Source organism: Diadema antillarum, unplaced genomic scaffold, assembly GCF_040938485.1.
Source record: "Diadema antillarum isolate AM-2024a unplaced genomic scaffold, OU_Dant_1.0 seq00000481_RagTag, whole genome shotgun sequence".
In the NCBI taxonomy this organism is placed as follows: Eukaryota; Metazoa; Echinodermata; class Echinoidea; order Diadematoida; family Diadematidae; genus Diadema; species Diadema antillarum.
In genome coordinates, this window is record NW_027271445.1 from 4,193,735 (window position 1) to 4,211,515 (window position 17,781).

The window sequence follows — 17,781 nt, forward strand, 5'->3', positions numbered from 1 at the left end:
CTCCTAGTGTTCTTTAGTTTAAATAGAGTTTAGGCCTTCAGCCAAAAGGGTCTAGGCATACTCTCACTTTAGGCATAGAGTAGGAATGATGACATCAGTAGGCCTGTCGTATGCAGATCCCTATACCGCTCTACTAGTCTGACTCTAGATGTCTGTTTTTCAAAATAGGCCTGAATAGACTACGGTCTAGATGGTCTACAATGTAGTAGCTGTAGTCATGATGAACATACAGCTTATCATCTAGTCTAATATTATTCTTAATCCAAATGCAATGCTTCATGAGATCGACAATGACCCAAGAAGCAGCCAGGCTTTTGATGTAGCGGTACTTCTCGTGCCGCTAAATAAGACTAAAACATAAACACAGACGGACAGTATTTGGGGAAAGTAAGTTATTTTCCACATACGAATTAATAGATAAAGTGAAATTGAATGTGAATCAATAATGATGACTTTATACAATGTGAACAAATATTTCCAAAAAAAATGTACTCGATCTAAAATATTCATTGTTTTGACACTGCATCCGCTGAATAGTAAGAGGGATGGATGGTAAAATCCGATAGACAATCCGCAGAAAATAGACTGAGATACGTAGTTCTGGCTGATAAACCACGTGTTTTATCAGCCAAAACTGCGTATCTCTAGGAGATACGCAGTTCTGGCTGATAAGCACGTGGTTAATGACAAAAAGAAATACGTAGTTCTGCCTGATGAAACACGTGCTTATTAGGCAGAACTGCGTATCTCCTAGAGATACGCAGTTCTGCCTGAAAAAACCCCCCGCATTGCCAAAGACTTACGCAGTTCTGGCTGATCAACCCGGGCACTTGACCAGAAATACGCAGTTCTGCCAGATTACGATCGCAAAAATTTGGCGACGATTAATCTGACAGAACTGCGTAGGTTTTTAAAATGGTAATTATTACTACTTAAAAAGGTTAAATTGTCATTTTTTTGCTGGAAATAAATTCTGTAGGCCAATTATGACCAAGAAAAAAAGAAAAATGCAACTCATCGTATGCCAGTTTAGAAAGGTGTAACATTGAATCTTTAAACCCGATTTCTGGCGTAGTGGGTTAAAGGAGATACGCAGTTCTGCCAGATTACGGCTGTCCATTCTGCTGCAGTAAATATCTCACTACATGACATTTCTGCTGTAGTAAATATCTTACTACATGATACACAGATGAAGGAGGCTCATCCTGGCATTGCTAGATTGATTAATATCAACCTTTGACGTCCTCCTTTAAATAAACAGAATGATGTGTTGTAGACTTCCACTGCAAAACTTACACAGAAGTTATCAGACAAATGATTTGAAGTTTTCAGAGGGTTAGTGTGTGGATAGGAAGTATCACAATACTCTCATCTTTCCAGAAAGTTGTCAGAATATCATCTCTATAAGTCAGACTTTTTGGTCTATTAAAAATGTCCATGCCTGTTATGAAAGAAGGTACATAAATAAAGGCATATAGAGTTGCATCAATTATTTTTAATGCCTCTGTCAACGAAGTGGCCGGAGGCATTATGTTTTCGGGTCGTCCGTCTGTCCGTCCGTCCGTCCGTCCGTCCGTCCGTCTGTCCGTCCGTCCGTCCGTCCCGTTTTGTTTTTGTCGATATCTCAAGAACCGTGTGGTGGTTTTACATCAAACTTGGTATGAGGGTATATCCTGGGGGGATAATACTTTGTTTGGATTTTAGGGTCACGGGGTCGAAGGTCAAAGGTCACAGGTTATTTTTTAAAATGTGATTTTCAGGGTATTGGTACACTTTAACATAAATGCACAGGAAGGATAGTACACTGTTAGCACAATTCCCGCCATGGTATCAATCCGTATCCAGGCAACTATCCCCGGAGGGCAATTACCCCCCGGCCAAATACTGGTTAGTGGTAAGGTTAGAGTAAAGATTAGGGTTAGGGTTAGGTTTAGGGTTAGGAGTTTGGGTTAGGGTTAGGGTTAGGTTCAGGATTAGGATTAGGATTAGGGCCAGGGGAAGGGTGCGGGGTAATTGCCCAGGGGGTAATTGCCCTAGACCCGTATCAATCTTATGGTAGTGCTCTGATCCAGCACCTTACAATGCAGCACATCTATATGAAGGTCTTGGTTTCACTTTATTCAGACTTCGGGAATTTGTGATGATGATGCATGCAAAGGAAACAAGCCAAATAGCTCTATCACACATACACACATACACACACACACACAAATCCAACTCAATAAACTGTTGATGGTTTTGCAAGCTCTGTGTGATAGCCAACTGTATGTTTTCCATCTGAAGAGGGCTGCATACCTCTACAGAGTTCATAATAACAAGCATTGAGTCATTGAACTGTACATGTCTTTCAAGTGAAGAGTTTGTTTGCAAAAACCGATAAGTCCATATTTGCCAAATGGAGATATTTGCGATTAAAGGTCAAGAAAAATAAAGAGAATAATAAGAAAATTTTTGATTCTTTTGACCATAACTTCAAAAATATACCTTTATATGTAGTGATCAATATGTCATTTAAAAGGTATCATTTTTCACATTATGACAGAGATTGTAGTTCAAAATCTTCAAAAATGGACTTATCGGTTTTTGCAAACAAACCCTTCAAGTATTGTTCAATGGTGTGATCTTTCTCCATTGGCTGGTTCAATCAAGTAGCATACTGTACACATGAATGTATGCCATTTATACATGCATAAAATTTGCTATATATGAATGACTGCAGATCTGACACCGTAACAGAATGCCTGATCACATGTATATATTCATATATAATAATATATACAGTATTCATCGCATAATCGGGACAGGTTGGGAGTAGCAAACACGGCCCCTTTAAGCGAGGTGCCCGATTTCGCGATGAGTACTCACCATACACTAACGGCATACGACATGTACATGTAGTGCACACACACACACACACACACACACACACACACATGCATACTGACGTACTGTACATGTACATGAATACACAACACGCTACCCCTCGGCGCGACCCTCCAGCTCTCCCTGCATTCTCGCAATGATGTAGAGTAATCGCAACCGGGTTCGATTCTTCTGTCAAACACGCGTGTACACGTAATCAATGTCAGCTCATAGTCTAGATTCATAAAACGTTACGTATTCGCACATACATTGAACCCTTCTCATCTTTCACGCTCTCCCTCCCACTCTCTCCCCCACTTCACTGAATACGTAACTGTTCATAGCCCTCATTTCAATCACGTAACTTTTGCCCAGTCACAACTGAGGAAGATTGTGACGTACACACCGATCACAGTGTACAGCTGTATTGAAAGTTGAAACCAAAGACAGTAGATAACAAGATACGAAGGCGCGCGATAACAATGGACTTTGCCCTCAGAGTGTATGACTGAGATTAAACAACGCACACAGCCTGGGCTGTATGAGCGAGGCATGTTTTTTATTGGATGTGAGTCGAGTAGGAATTGCAAGCGAGCACATGGCTTTGCTTATGTAGGGGAGAAGAATGTTCGCGAAGGCATGTGCTTTGCAATGGCATGGACACTTATACACGGCGCTTTCGTGGCCATGCATGTACATGTACTGGATGGACGGAGGTCAAAACACACCAATCCGAAGCTTGCTTTGTAAGTTTGTTGTAAACGACAACTGATACGGAATCTTTGAAATATTGTTGTGGTATTTTGGTAGATTTTTTGTGTAAAATATTAACAAAATCAAAGATCGCTTGAAGAAAAATTGTCCCGTTTATCAGAGGTCCCCGCCCGATTATCCAGTGAAAATAACGTGCGTTGGAAATGTTTCTGGGAAGCGTATATCATTTAAGCGAGGATCCCGATTATCAGATGCCCGATTATGCGATGAATACTGTATATATTCACATACATTGTATATACTCATATATTCATATATTCATATAATCATATATTCACATATTCATATATTCATATAGTCCTATATGTAGTATGGACCTGTTGATCATTTGTGATTATTTGTAAATATTTGTAATTGTACAGTTACAGACAAGCCTGATTTCACATAGACCATGTACAAAGTACAGCCGGGCCAAAGGCGGGGCCTAAGGCCGGACCCAAGGGGCCGGACCCAAGGGCCCGGAACCAGGGGCCCAATGCCCAAGTGGACCCAGGCCCAGGGGCCCATAGCTCAAGTGGGCCCAGGCCCAGTGGCCCAGGGGGCCCGGTGGCCCAGGGGCCCAGGGGCTCAGAGGGCCCAAGGCCGGGCCGAGGCCAGGAGCCTAAGTGCTGGCCCAAGGCAGGGGGCCCAGCCAGGGGCCACCAGACTGAGACCACTAAGAGTACCAGTCATGACTTGCTGTGATAATGATGTGACAGGCCTGTGCATACACATATTATGTAAATACACTGTACCAGGGCTGTGCATATTATGTAAATACACTGTATATAGACTATACACAGCCCAGTCTCTGTATAAATTGCGACAGGGCTGTACCTGAGCAGCCCAAAACACAGAGCAAACACAAAGCAAATTTTACGATTGCATTTAGGTTTGATACTTGACATCAATTTTTGTTACCTCAAACGCATCAAAGACAAGCTTTATTAATGAGTTATTTGTGGGAATTCTGCGATCTGGGTACTATTCGCAAATCTAACAACATGTGAAAATATCAACTCCTGATCATGTAACGTGCATGTGTACATTTCTGTGTTCACTGCTGTATTCCATGAACATGAATTCAACAACTACTGTTACCGCGGTATATCCTGTAATATGAGCTGCCAGGACAAAACTCACGTACGCTCTGATTCTGTATAGCAATCACTTTCAAAGCAATGTATTGATACATTTCTGCCAGCTAAAAATTCTTAAATGTTGGTTCACCCATGTGAACGGGTACAGAAACTGAAGTCTGGGTGGTGGGTTAAGCAGAATTGCTGCTGTCCTTACAGTCCCACTCATATGTTTTCATGTTAGTCTGATGCTAGTTTGTGGCAATAAGAGAGTGTGCCAAGCAGTTTGCCAAGCAGGGATTCAGCTGGAAGTCGAAAGTGATTAGCCATTCTGATACTTGAATTTAACAATACCATTTAACAATTCCATACCACCTAAAACCCCAATCCTATCAAATTCTTTAGAATTTCTGCTATCAAAAACAATGATAGGATAGTCTGCAGACAAAGTAGATTTTTTCTGTCACAAATCTGCTGTTACTGTGTTATTACCTCCGCCAAGGGGGAAGGTTATGTTTTCGTTACCGTTGGTTTGTTTGTTTGTTTGTTTGTTTGTTAGTTAGGTAGTTAGTTTGTCTGTGTGCAAAATAACTCAAAAAGTAGGTAACGAATTTGGATGAAACTTGCAGGAAAGGTTTAGATTGATACAAGTAACAGATGATCAAATTTTGGTAGTGATCTGAGAATAGGATACTATGAATTTGGCCTCGTTGCGCCGCGTCCGCCGGAGAGATTTTCTTGTGAGCACTCTACTGGCTGCAGTTCTTCTTAGATCATCTTCAAATTTGGCATGAAGGTGTATTATGGTAAAACAAAGACGCCTATTGTTTTTGGTGATGGTGCCCTCGCTTGTTCCGACTTTATACATGCAAAAATAAATTTAACAGGGTCTGCTTGTGTGTGCGACGCTGGCCTTGCTTCGTGACCAATTTTTTTTTATGCCTCCGCCAACGAAGTGGCCGGAGGCATTATGTTTTCGGGTCGTCCGTCCGTCCGTACGTACGTCCGTCTCATTTTGTTTTTGTCGATATCTCAAGAACCGTGAGGTGGTTTTACATCAAACTTGGTATGAGGGTATATCCTGGGGGGATAATACTTTGTTTGGATTTTAGGGTCACGGGGTCGAAGGTCAAAGGTCACAGGTTATTTTGTGGAAAAAAAAGGTTGAAAATTCATGTTTTTCTCCATATCTCGCAAATGGTTCAAGGTATCTTCATGGAACTTAGTATATATGCTTGTTCCAATGGGCAGTGATTATCTAGGGAAGTTGGGGGTCATGGTTCAAAGGTTAGGGGGTCAAAGGTCAAGGTCAACTCCTCAAAATATCACTACTTTCGTTATATTTATGCAATGCCTGAAGGTTTTTGTTTTTTTTAACTTGATGTACGCATGTATTACCCGATATATATTCTTTGGGAAGTTTCTTGCCAAAAGGTCAAAGGTCAAAAGGTCAAAGGTCAAGTGAAAGTGTTGAATTGCACTTTTTCCTCCATATCTCAAAAGTAACTCAAGGTATCATCATGAAACTTACATATTTATGCATGTTCAACCTAACAGTGATTCTCTTTGGAACTGTGAGGTCAAAGGTCAAAGGCCAGGTTTAGATAATGCTATTTTCCCATTTGATACTGAAATTATACTTTTTCTCAATACCTTGAAAATTACTCAATGCATAAACTTATAAAAGGGTCAAAAGTCAAGTAAAAATCATCAGTTCCCCAAATACCTGCACTCTGACATTTTTAATCATTCATCCAATTGAACCAAGTTCTAGGAAAGTGAACATTCAGCACATTTGTGGCAAACCTGTCATTTTAATATTTTGCCAATTGTGTGAAACTGTCATCACACATTGTCAAGACATTGTACTATAGACCTATTACGAGAACCATGCATTATGGCGGAGGCATATCAGTCGCCGTAGCGATATATCTAGTTTGTCTGATATATTCAAATCATTCCCACATTGAATAATGTGTTATGGAAGGTCTTGTCAATTGAAGCCTACATATTTTATTACAGTGTGTTACTGACAGGTAGTCAGTTACTGGGACTATGGCCTGAGAACCAAGCTAATCCAATAGGAACCTGTGCATCCAACCTTCTCTCACCAACCAGTGCCATATTACAGGTATCTCTCTCTCTCTCTCTCTCCAACTCTACTTTCTTGATTCCACAGAGAGATTCCCATGGTCTGTACCCCCACAATAGTCGATTTGTGACCCTGCACCTCAAAACAAACAAAAGGTCGCCAGACATGAATTTTTAGTTAAGACCATATTCTGAAAGAGCAGACTTTAAGCTTTAAGATTATGTAAAACTCAAATCAAATGGACTCTCCTAACCTATCTAAATATTGGAAAGAAAGCACAAACTCAGGGAAAGTGTGAACTGAGAAAAGAGGCTCTGAAGTACAGTGTCTATTCAAGCGCTTAATCTTTACCAGACCGTGCTGGCTGTGCGATGAATTGGACAAAAAACAGGAAGTAAACCACCAGAGTAACAACAATGAAGGGATTATCTGATTGAACTGAAATTAGGAATGCCTCATTAACACATTCTGTCCATAATTAATGCCAACTTTCAAAGCAGTAGCACTATCTCTTCAAAAGTTTTTAGAGTTGAAAATGAAGAGTGTGGACAAGGTTTTTCAGAAATGAAAAAGGGATTCTAAAGACACACCTAATCACACTATTCTTCCAAAAATGTTCGAGATAAACTGCTAAAAAACACACTTTCCTGCCCGTTTTATGATACCAAATTTTAGCATAATGTAAAAGAAGACTCGCTCTTTCAGAAAATATGAAAAAGTCAAGTTCGGCTAGGTTGACCCATTTCACTTATTTTCAGTCCTCACGCGAAATCAGTGTGTGCGACTTTATGTTCGTTTTGAGGTGCACGGTCACATTTTATTCTAGATTCTCCTCCCAAGTGTGAAAATTGTACAGTCATGTAACTCTTTGCAAAGTAATGCAATTATAGATAACCATTAAAGTATGAAACTGGTTTTCTTTTTTTATTATTGTATGTACATAACATATAACATTTCCTTGTCTGAAAAAAAAGAAGAAATATTAGCATCACAAAACCACCAAAAAATTACCAAACATGGATTTTTATTGAAAAGCAGATTCTGAAAGAGCAGCCTTTAAGCTTTAAGATGGCATATCCTGTGTAGGTCAATACATATGGTCTTTCCAAACTTGGCTTGATAATGGAGAGAAAGTAGACACCCTGGAAAAGTGTGTAGTGAGAAAAGAGGCTTTGAAGAGATGGGTCAGTTGATGTGATCAACCTCACCAAGCTGTACTCTGGAACAAAGGACAGGAAATTAAACTCCATAACAACCACTATGAAGCTATTATTGAACTAAACTGAAAGTTAGCGCACCCATTAGAATTCATTCTGTTCATGACTGATACTATATTGTAGTTGTCAATACAATAGCATCATTCTTTCAAGTTATTTGAGTTTAAAGTGCTCTGAATCTGTAAATCTAAGAATGCCGTTTGTCAAACTGAAGAAGCGTTGAAGAAAAACTGCTAAAAGGACATCTTCATTTTTGTTTTGTAATCACAAACATAAGAAATATAGATAAGAAGATTGCTCTTTCAGAGAAAAAGAAAGAAATTGACCAGGGGGGGCATTTCATGAAGCATTTTGTTCGACAACTTTGTCTGACAAATTTGTTGTCAGCCAATCAGATGCAAGGATTGCTATAGCTTTTAACAGTTTGTCAGATGAAATATCTGACAAAAAGCTTCATGAAATGCCCCCCAGGTTAACCCACCTGAGATGAGTCCTCACTAAAAATCTGGATGTATAACTTTTTGTTGTTTTGTGATGCATGGTCATATTACACAGAACATGGCTTCTCTTCTAAACAGAGGAAGCAACATACATCTGAATAGTACCCTAAATTTCCTGGAACCAAGCAAAGTGTTTTTAATCAGACATGTTCATCAGAAAACAGAGACTTATGCATAGAACTGCTCTTCAGTGTCTATGTGTTGATGCTACAAAATAAGGAGAGCTTCACAAGCAATAGTTGTGAGAAAAGAGAAATCCTTGTAAGCAATAAAAGAAAGGCCCTTGTTAAATGTAAGTCCTACTTTCAACAAGGACTTAGATTCAACAAGCAACATGCATAGGACTTCTCTTCATTTTCTGTGGTGCTGCTATAAAACAAGGAGAAATAATTGTGAGAAAAAAGAAATCCTTGTTGTAAGCAGTAAAAGAAAGGTGCTTGTTGAATGTAAGTCCTTGTTGAAAGTCCTGAAAGGAAAGTCCTTATCAAAACTACTAAAAGAGAAATCCATGTTGAACACTCTAGTAAACAGAGAAGCTGTAATGTGGAAAGCTCTGTTAAAGTTCTTGTCCATCTCTTTGTTTGCTGACAGGTGGATTTCTCTACTTTCAAACACATCGTCATCTTTCCTCCCATTGAGCCCAAGAAGGCAGTCATCCGTCCAACCAGCTTCACTGCTTTGGAGGAACGTGAACAGTATCGTCTCCATGGCATTCTCAAGAAAGACTCTCTCTCACCGTGAGTTTTATCAGGCTTTTCTAGTTCACTTTCCATTGTGGAATGCTTCATTCATTGTGATATTTCATTTTTGCATTTGGCTTCTTCTTAAAGAGCCAAGGGAGCTTTAAAACAAACCTGAAGTTGAAGACTAGTCTTGAGTATGCAAGGGTAAGTGTCTAGAGGAAATGTGTTTTATAGCAAAATTGGCCCATCCTCAATGGGTTAAGTACTTTTTGATCATAGTTTGCAAATATTATACAACAAATCATATGTTTTCAATACTATTTGATTTAATACAGAGTTTTGCCTAAGAGAAGAACGTATTCCCATTAAAATAAGAACGATTTTACTTGGTTAGTGATAAAAATGTAGAAATATCAGTAGAAACCTGTCAAGATTTGATAGTATTCATATTCCTTCCACCACGATAGAACTTGGCAGAACATTGAGACATATTGGCCCGAATTCACGAAGGTGATATAATCTTGTCTTTTGTTTAAACCATGGACAAAAAACATAGTTTTGTATGGGGCGCCAAGTGTCGCATGGCCTATTTCGTAGCTAAGTCAGTCATTTCGATGATGAAATGACAATATCATTTATATAAACAAAATGACTGATTTCGTAATGAAATAGGCCATGTGACAATTGGCACCCCATACAAAACTATGTTTTTTGTCCATAGTTTAAACCATGGTTTCAATTGTACTGCCTGTGTGAATTTGGGCCAATGTGTCATAAATACCATAGAGTGGAGTGAGTTTCATGTGAAAAGACTATGAAGGTGACAGTAGTGGCCTAACTCACAGGCCCAGTAGTCTGATGGTAATATATTGTGAAATGACTCACAAGGAAGAAGACGTGTCAAGTTGATGCATGTGTGGATGACAGGGAAAAGACTTGCCAGGTTGATGTATGTATATAATGTATGTGTCTTCAATGACAGGCTGCGAGAGGAGGATGCTGTCTTTCTGTGGAACAAGCGTCATTTCTGTACCAGGATTTCCTGGGCTCTAGCTAGAGTCTTACAGGTGGCTCCCAGCTGGGACTGGGCCTGTCTGGCAGACATCTATGCCCTCCTGGAGGAATGGGTTCCATTGGATCCTCTTGATGCATTGCAGCTCCTTCATCCTCGGTAAGAACTCATCTTTTCTTTGCTCCTCCATCCTGGGTATGAATACTAGTCATTCTAACTAATACTGGAATACTTTGTTTGACAAGAACACAGTGTTTCTCAGAAGTCGAGGGCATCAAATTCTTGATCACTTGAAAATCATTGCTTGATCAGCAGGCCAATCATATTGCAAATAGTTCCATTTGATTTTGCTGGAATGTTGATTTTGATGTTTGTGTAATTATCGTGATGAGTTAGAACTGTTGTCATCTTTTCAGTGAACATCATTTATTTTCCTCTTAACCTGTTCCATATGGGAACCTGGTGTTCTGTGTGCTAAGTCTATGGGGATTACAGAATTCAGTATTGAACAGGTTAACTTTCAGACAAGGTCATTTCTTTTCATGGTGTAATGTGTGAGATGCCATGTTGACATCAGATTTTGAGTAATGTCTTTGTGTTCATTACTCTGTTTGTTGCCATGTAGCTTTGCAGACCAGCATGTAAGAGCCAAGGCAGTTCAGTGGATCCAACCCACGCCTGATGATGAACTCTGTGACTATCTACCACAACTTGTTCAGGTGGGACAAAGTAACAGTGTTGCAGGTCTATGATTGCTGTAATCAAGAATATACATTGTAGTGTTATGTTTGAGAATATGAAACATCTAAGGCAGAGAGCAGCCACTCTGAAAGTTTTGTGACGGCATAAAGTGTGACAGAATGCCTTTACTCTAGGTTTGAAATACTCTGAACATTGAACACTTCAGGCTGTATGATATTGGATTTATCTCTGTTTCATCACAGGTTTGCAGCTTGCCTTGTGTAATGTCATATGTAGAGTAATTAATTTGGAAAATTTATGTATTGGAAAATATTTTATACCACTGCAGTAAATTATCTACAGATATATGCAATGTATAAATTACTTAGTTGAGTCAATAATTGATGAACTTATGTATTTTTATATTGAAATTAAAAGTAGGGTGTAGGAGAGAGGATGCTTTTGAAATTGATCACTTAAACTTTAAGCCACAATAAGATGCCATCTTTCAGCATACTAGATTGAATATATTCAGTTTATATTGTAGGAAGCAGTGTTAGATTGAACTACTGGGTACTTGAATGGGATTGATGATATTTGTACAAAGATATTTTGAGAGTGAAAGAATCATTTTAAAAACTTTTATAGCATGAGTATTTCTTCATCCATTTGAAGATTATTATGCAGCATTGCCAGTAAGTCTTGCTTTTGTATTTTCGGACTTGAGCAACCACAATGATAGACATTGTCTTTAGTTGTTAAATGTTAAAATCCTGTTAGTAAGACCCATATCTTGTTCTGTTTCTGTGTGGACTCATCTTTCAATCCTATCACTGTATGTTCCTTGCACCAGGCCCTCAAGTATGAGAGCTACCATGACTCAGCCCTGGCCAGTTTCCTCATTGAGAGAGCTCTAAGCAGTATCCGAATTGCCCAATATCTATACTGGTGAGTTATGACCTTTTACTGCAAACTTTGCTTTGAGAGAGCTATTAGCAGTATTCGAATTGCCCAATATCTATACTGGTGAGTTATGACCTTTTACTGCAAACTTTGCTTTGAGAGAGCTATTAGCAGTATCCGAATTGCCCAATACCTATACTGGTGAGTTATGACCTTTTACTGCAAACTTTGCTTTGAGAGAGCTATTAGCAGTATCCGAATTGCCCAATATCTATACTGGTGAGTTGTGATCTTTTACTGCAAACTTTGCTTTGAGAGAGCTATTAGCAGTATCCGAATTGCCCAATACCTATACTGGTGAGTTATGACCTTTTACTGCAAACTTTGCATTGAGAGGACCTTTTGCAGTATTCAAATTGCCCAATACCTTTACTGGTGAACTGCAAACTTTGCATTGAGAGAGCTCTTATAGCAGCGTTGGCATTGCCCAACAATAACTATACTGGTGAGTTATACAAACTTCACTTAACCCTAACTAGGCTGGGGGGGCCTCCGAGGCCCCCTTCGACGTTTCGGGCGATGTATCGCTATCGCGAGAAGCTATCGCAGCGACGTTTCATCACTTGTTTCTTTCGAGTCTCTCGCATCTTTGACACCAAATTAATGATGCCCGGGTGCGCGGTTCCGAAGTTGAGCATAAATGTGCACGTGCATGTCAGACCAAAAATTGCTCAAAAACATGAATTTGTGTACAATTTCAATGCAAACTGTGTTTACAGGCAAATTTCATTAAAGCATGATTATTTTGGGGTTTTATTGATTAAAATCAATTAATAACACAATTTCTTGTTCGGAACAATGTCACGGACAAATTTCATCGAAAAAACAATGAAAAACATAAAGTCAAAAATACAGAGATATACATAAATTCAAAAAAACAATAAAATACTTAGGAAATTTTTTCTGATTGCGCAATTTTTTTCTCTTACATTTGCTAAGGACACTAAAAAGAATATTTACACAAAAAATGTGCCTGTTTTGAGCTTTATTTAGTGATTTATACCAAATTGTCTGATTTCATGCATCATTATGCATAAATTAGCATAATTTAGTGTAAATTATAATTTTTGAAAAAATTAACTTCATGGTACTTTAGATTACATCAGAGGCAATGCGTGTGCCAATTTTCGTCGCGATCGCGCGGTCGACGGCCGAGATCCGGCTCTATCATCTACCTAAATAGCCCGGCCTAGTTAAGGTTAATGCAAGTGCAAACTGTCAAATGTAAAGATGTTAGCCTGTTGAGGACGGTGTGATTTTGCTACAACATATATTTCCCATAGACACCTGCTTGAGTATACTCTGGACTCGTCTTCAACGGGTTAAGAAAGGCGTCTAGCACAGAGGGGACATTTGCACACAAGATGAGAGCTATATCTGTTTGATAGTAGAATATCTTGATTCAGATCTCTGGGCTTGCATTTCTTGTCAGGTATCTCCATGACAGCAAACATGATCACAAGTTCAGCCAGAGGGCAGAGATGGTGTTGTGTGCTCTTCTCAGCGTCTGTGGGAGGTCGCTACGACAACAGTTTCGTAAGCAGGATGCCCTCATGTTGAACCTGAGTAACATTGCAGAGCAAGTCAAGGCAGCCAAGGATTCCAGTCGACCGGTGAGTAAGACTCGGCTGTATGGCATTCTTCTTCCTTTCTGTTTGTTCCATGTGCTGTAGTGTATGCATTGCTCCATGTAAAACTTGGGACAGTGAGCATATAGCTCTGTATTTAAACTCTGGAAGGATAAGACATAACTGAGTCATTTTTCCATCTTTGAGTAGTATCATGTGTCTTGCTCCATTGTTCGTGATGGATTTGACAGTCATAAGTGAGTACCGGTAGTCTTCTAATTTCTTTCCCTTCTCAGGCCCTTCTTCACAAAGCTCTTGGTACACTCCCACCTGACTTGTCTCAAAGGGTCCGGCTTCCAACCAACCCAAGTCTGGAGATCAATGGCATTGATGTCCAGGTAGCAATCACTTCAAGTGATAGGATTGTTCTGTTATCATGTGATGTATAACAATGAATCACTGATTATTATGAAATCAACATAAAATGGTGCTGCTTTCATTGATTAGATTCTTTCTCAAAAGCTGTGAAACATATTTCTATTGTCATCATTTGTGTACCATGCCCTTGTGCGTATGATCATACTTTGGGGTTTAACTTGGAACGGACATAGTAATAATTCCAGATAAAATGCTTTCTTCTCACTTTAACCCTAAAGGGCCGGGCTGTTTTGGCTGTGCTCAGACCGGGGGGGATGGATTCCGCCCCACCCCTGTTTTAGCATATTGAACAATTGTACATCACAAAAACTTCCAAAATTCATTTCAATTCTAATGTATTTTATTATTTTCAGAATTTCTTATGTATTTCTTTGTTTTTCAACTTTTGTTTTTTCTTTGTTTTTTTCATTTGAAATTGTCACTGACCATTTTTCTACCATAATTAGCACAAAACTAATCAATGAAAGTCATTAATTGTAAAAATAATCAGGTTTTTATGACTTTCATGACAGAGCACTGTTTTCCATAGGAAATGTACACAAAATCAAAAAATTGTGCCCGTTTTGGGGTGACATTCCGTTACAAAAATGGGCGTGGCTTCGCAAAAGAATGCGTGGACGTCGCAAATTTGGTGTCAAAAGTTGCGCGAGACTTGAACAAACAAAGTCAAGAAGCCTTGCGACAAGGCCTTCTCGCGTTACAGAAATATAGCGCGAAACGTCGAGGGGGGGGGGGGCGTATTCCAACCCCCCCCCCCCCCGGCCCTTTTAGGGTTAAGCAAAATTTTTTGAATACTTTTATAACAGTGTGACCTGTATTCAAATTCATGAAATTGTTCCGTCGAGGTGTTGGTTTTTTTTTGTCAATCAGTTGCAGTGTGACCAGCAATTGCAAATTGTGGTAAACGATGTTTTGGGTATTCTCTGTAATGAAAAACGTTTGCTGCGTTATAAGGAAGGCAGTATTACACGTACGAGAGAAATCAATAATGCTTAAGTATTTCATATGTTCTTACTTTATCAAGTGACTTCATGTTTTTCCAATTCATCACAAAGTAAGATTATGCTTCTCACCTTTTTGTCACAAAGGCGTGTTCATACTTCTCCTCCTTCACGGTTCCTCTGAAACTCAACTTCCACAACTTTGACCCACTGGGTGGAGATATCATCATGATGTTTAAGGTAAAAAAGATTTGAGATGGTGATGTCTATGAAGTGTGTGTGTGAGATGTGATGTGCATGATGGACTAAGGCAGGGCTTGACACTAACGGTGGCCCAGTGGCCCGGTGGCCCGGTGGCCCGGTGGCCCGGTGGCCCGGTGGCCCGGTGGCCCGGTGGCCCGGTGGCCCGGTGGCCCGGTGGCCCGGTGGCCCGGTGGCCCGGTGGCCCGGTGGCCCGGTGGCCCGGGGCCACCAAAAATGAAAGTCGGGCCACCAAATTTTTAAAAAGGGCAAATTTGGTGGCCCGCCTCAGGCCACCACAATTTTTTGAAAAGTCTCTCAATAAATGCGTAACTTTTTGCGCCGGAAATTAGCAGTTAAATTTGTTTAAACAATAGATGAAAAGGACTGAATGAGTGCCTGAGAGTGAGTGTTGCAAGTTTGTTGAAGTTTTATTTATGAGTAGATATGTCCAACTTTTAATTCTTACTATCATAAACCTTAAATATTTGACTCATTAAAAAAAACCAGGACTTGTAATGTTTTTTATTGTTTGTTTTTTTCGGGACATCAAATTTTTCTCTCGGGCCACCAAAAATTTGAAATTTAGGATTTTGGTGGCCCCATCGGGCCACCAAACAAAAAAGTTAGTGTTGAGCCATGACTAAGGGAATAGATGGTTGTAAATTGGAGCTAGGGATGTTATGTTTAATGTGGATTATGAGAGAGTGTTGTCATTGCCAGTTAAACTTGATTTATTATTGTTATAGTACGTGTAATAATGAGTCATCTATTAAAATGTGATTGTGCAGAAGTATTGATTGTATTGATCAAGTGTTCTAAGATATACAAATGTAGTTAAGGATGACTTTTGATACGTGTGAGTGTGTTTGTCATTCAGATATTATGTGTAGCTACATTGGTTATTGAAGTGTGAAGTAATCTGTGTGATTTTTGTGAGTTCCTTCTTTGAGAATGACACTGGAACTAATCTTCAGGGGGGCATTTCACGAAGCATTTTGTCCGACAAGTTGTCGGACAAATTTGCTCTCTGCCAATCAGATGCAAGGATTTCTGTAGTTTGTAACAGTTTGTCAGAAAAATATCCGACCAAACTGCTTCATGAAATGCCCCCCTGGGGGGCATTTCATGAAGCATTTTTGTCCGACAACTTGTCGGACAAATTTGCTCCCAGCCAATCAGATGCAAGGATTTCAGTCACTAGCTTTTAACATTTGGTCAGACGAAATATCTGACAAAACGCTTCATGAAATGCCCTCCAGATATACTGTATACATGGGTGAAAAGTTATTGACCTATAGCATTAAGGTATTTCTGTTTGTGACAAGCAAGTGGATGATTCTCAAGTGCAATTTTGTCTCTGTCTGTGACAGGCAGGAGAAGACATGAGACAAGACATGCTGACCATGCAGATGATTAGAATAATGGACAAACTGTGGCTAGCCGATGGACTGGACCTGAGGATGGTCACCTTCCGATGTATGACCACAGGGGTTAACAGAGGTTAGATTCTACTCTCCTTGTCTGCCAAGATTCGTTCCTTTGATTACTTTTTGTCTAGACAGCTCTCTCTCTCTCTCTAACTCTGTGTGTATGTGTGTATGTGTGTGTGTGTGTGTGTGTGTGTGCGTGTGTGTGTGTGTGTGTGTGTCTGTCTGTCTCTCTTATGTTGGATAGGGGATGATGACAAGTTTGATAAGCTGACATACTGGCAACAATGACAAACTTGTAGTTTCTCATCATGATACTATGAAGATTTTTATCATTCAGTCTGCATGTACTTCCTGTGACTTTCCAACATGAGAAACATTTTATTGCTCCTTTAGAAATCTCTGTTGGTTAAAATCTTCCTCCTACCAGTGATGTACTCATTGATTTTGATTTGAAAATCAAGCAGTTATAGCGAGAGTCTTTAAGTTTAATTTTGTCGTGAAGCTTAGGTGATACACTGACTCAAGTGGAGAACCTTGGGTAACACTGAGTCAGAAATGGTCCAGAGAAAAAGAGAGATGACCACAATGAGGTTGAAGTTTGTCTAAATATTCATGAATGAGTTTATCTTTGCTAGAGTAAGTGTGAGTAAATACATTGATCTTTGCTATCACTTAGCTTAATGTTAATAGATAATGTTAATCTTTGCTACCATTCATTTTTACATGTACATGTGAATGAATGTTTTGGTCTTTGCTCAAAGTGTGAATGAATGAATTAATCTCTGCTACCAGTCATTTGGGTGTTGATGAAAGTATTGATCTTTGCTACCATTTAGGATTGGTGGAGCTGGTTCCAGAGTCAGAGACCCTTCGTAAGATTCAGGTAGAACATGGTGTGACTGGTTCCTTTAAGGACAAGGTGCTAGCAGAGTGGCTTCAGAAACACAACCCTACTGAACTCAACTACCAGAAGGTATTAAAAAAAGTTGGAATGTTGAAAGACAACCCTGCTGAACTATCAGAGATTTTATAACCATACATTGTAACATAAAATGAGTGGGTTTCCTGTTATGTATATGTCACTGTGAATTTGATAAATTATTTGTGCACATATAGCTGATGTAACATTTGATATGCTTATTATACTGTATTCAAAACTTTGTATATCCTGCGCCACTTGTTACCTCTTTTTTTTATCCTCTTGATTTCAACAAAATTAAGTGGAACCAGGGAGTGACAGAATGTCAGCTGAAGTAATGGTATTTACTGAACATGACTATCATTACATGAACCACATATCTTGGATTAATTTCAAATTT

The 17,781-nt window shown here is 39.4% G+C and overlaps 1 protein-coding gene across 1 annotated transcript in view; it reads left to right on the forward strand.

The window, feature by feature from the left end:
• The window catches only part of LOC139733553 (phosphatidylinositol 4-phosphate 3-kinase C2 domain-containing subunit beta-like), a 48,374-nt gene that overhangs the window by 18,635 nt on the left and 11,958 nt on the right, over positions 1 to 17,781 (forward strand). The window contains exons 12-21 of the mRNA XM_071644365.1: positions 6,717 to 6,825; positions 9,095 to 9,240; positions 10,169 to 10,357; positions 10,824 to 10,917; positions 11,733 to 11,827; positions 13,275 to 13,455; positions 13,707 to 13,808; positions 14,937 to 15,029; positions 16,403 to 16,532; positions 17,299 to 17,435. Of these exons, the coding sequence (XP_071500466.1) occupies positions 6,717 to 6,825; positions 9,095 to 9,240; positions 10,169 to 10,357; positions 10,824 to 10,917; positions 11,733 to 11,827; positions 13,275 to 13,455; positions 13,707 to 13,808; positions 14,937 to 15,029; positions 16,403 to 16,532; positions 17,299 to 17,435 (1,276 nt within the window). The remainder of the gene's footprint in view (positions 1 to 6,716; positions 6,826 to 9,094; positions 9,241 to 10,168; positions 10,358 to 10,823; positions 10,918 to 11,732; positions 11,828 to 13,274; positions 13,456 to 13,706; positions 13,809 to 14,936; positions 15,030 to 16,402; positions 16,533 to 17,298; positions 17,436 to 17,781) is intronic.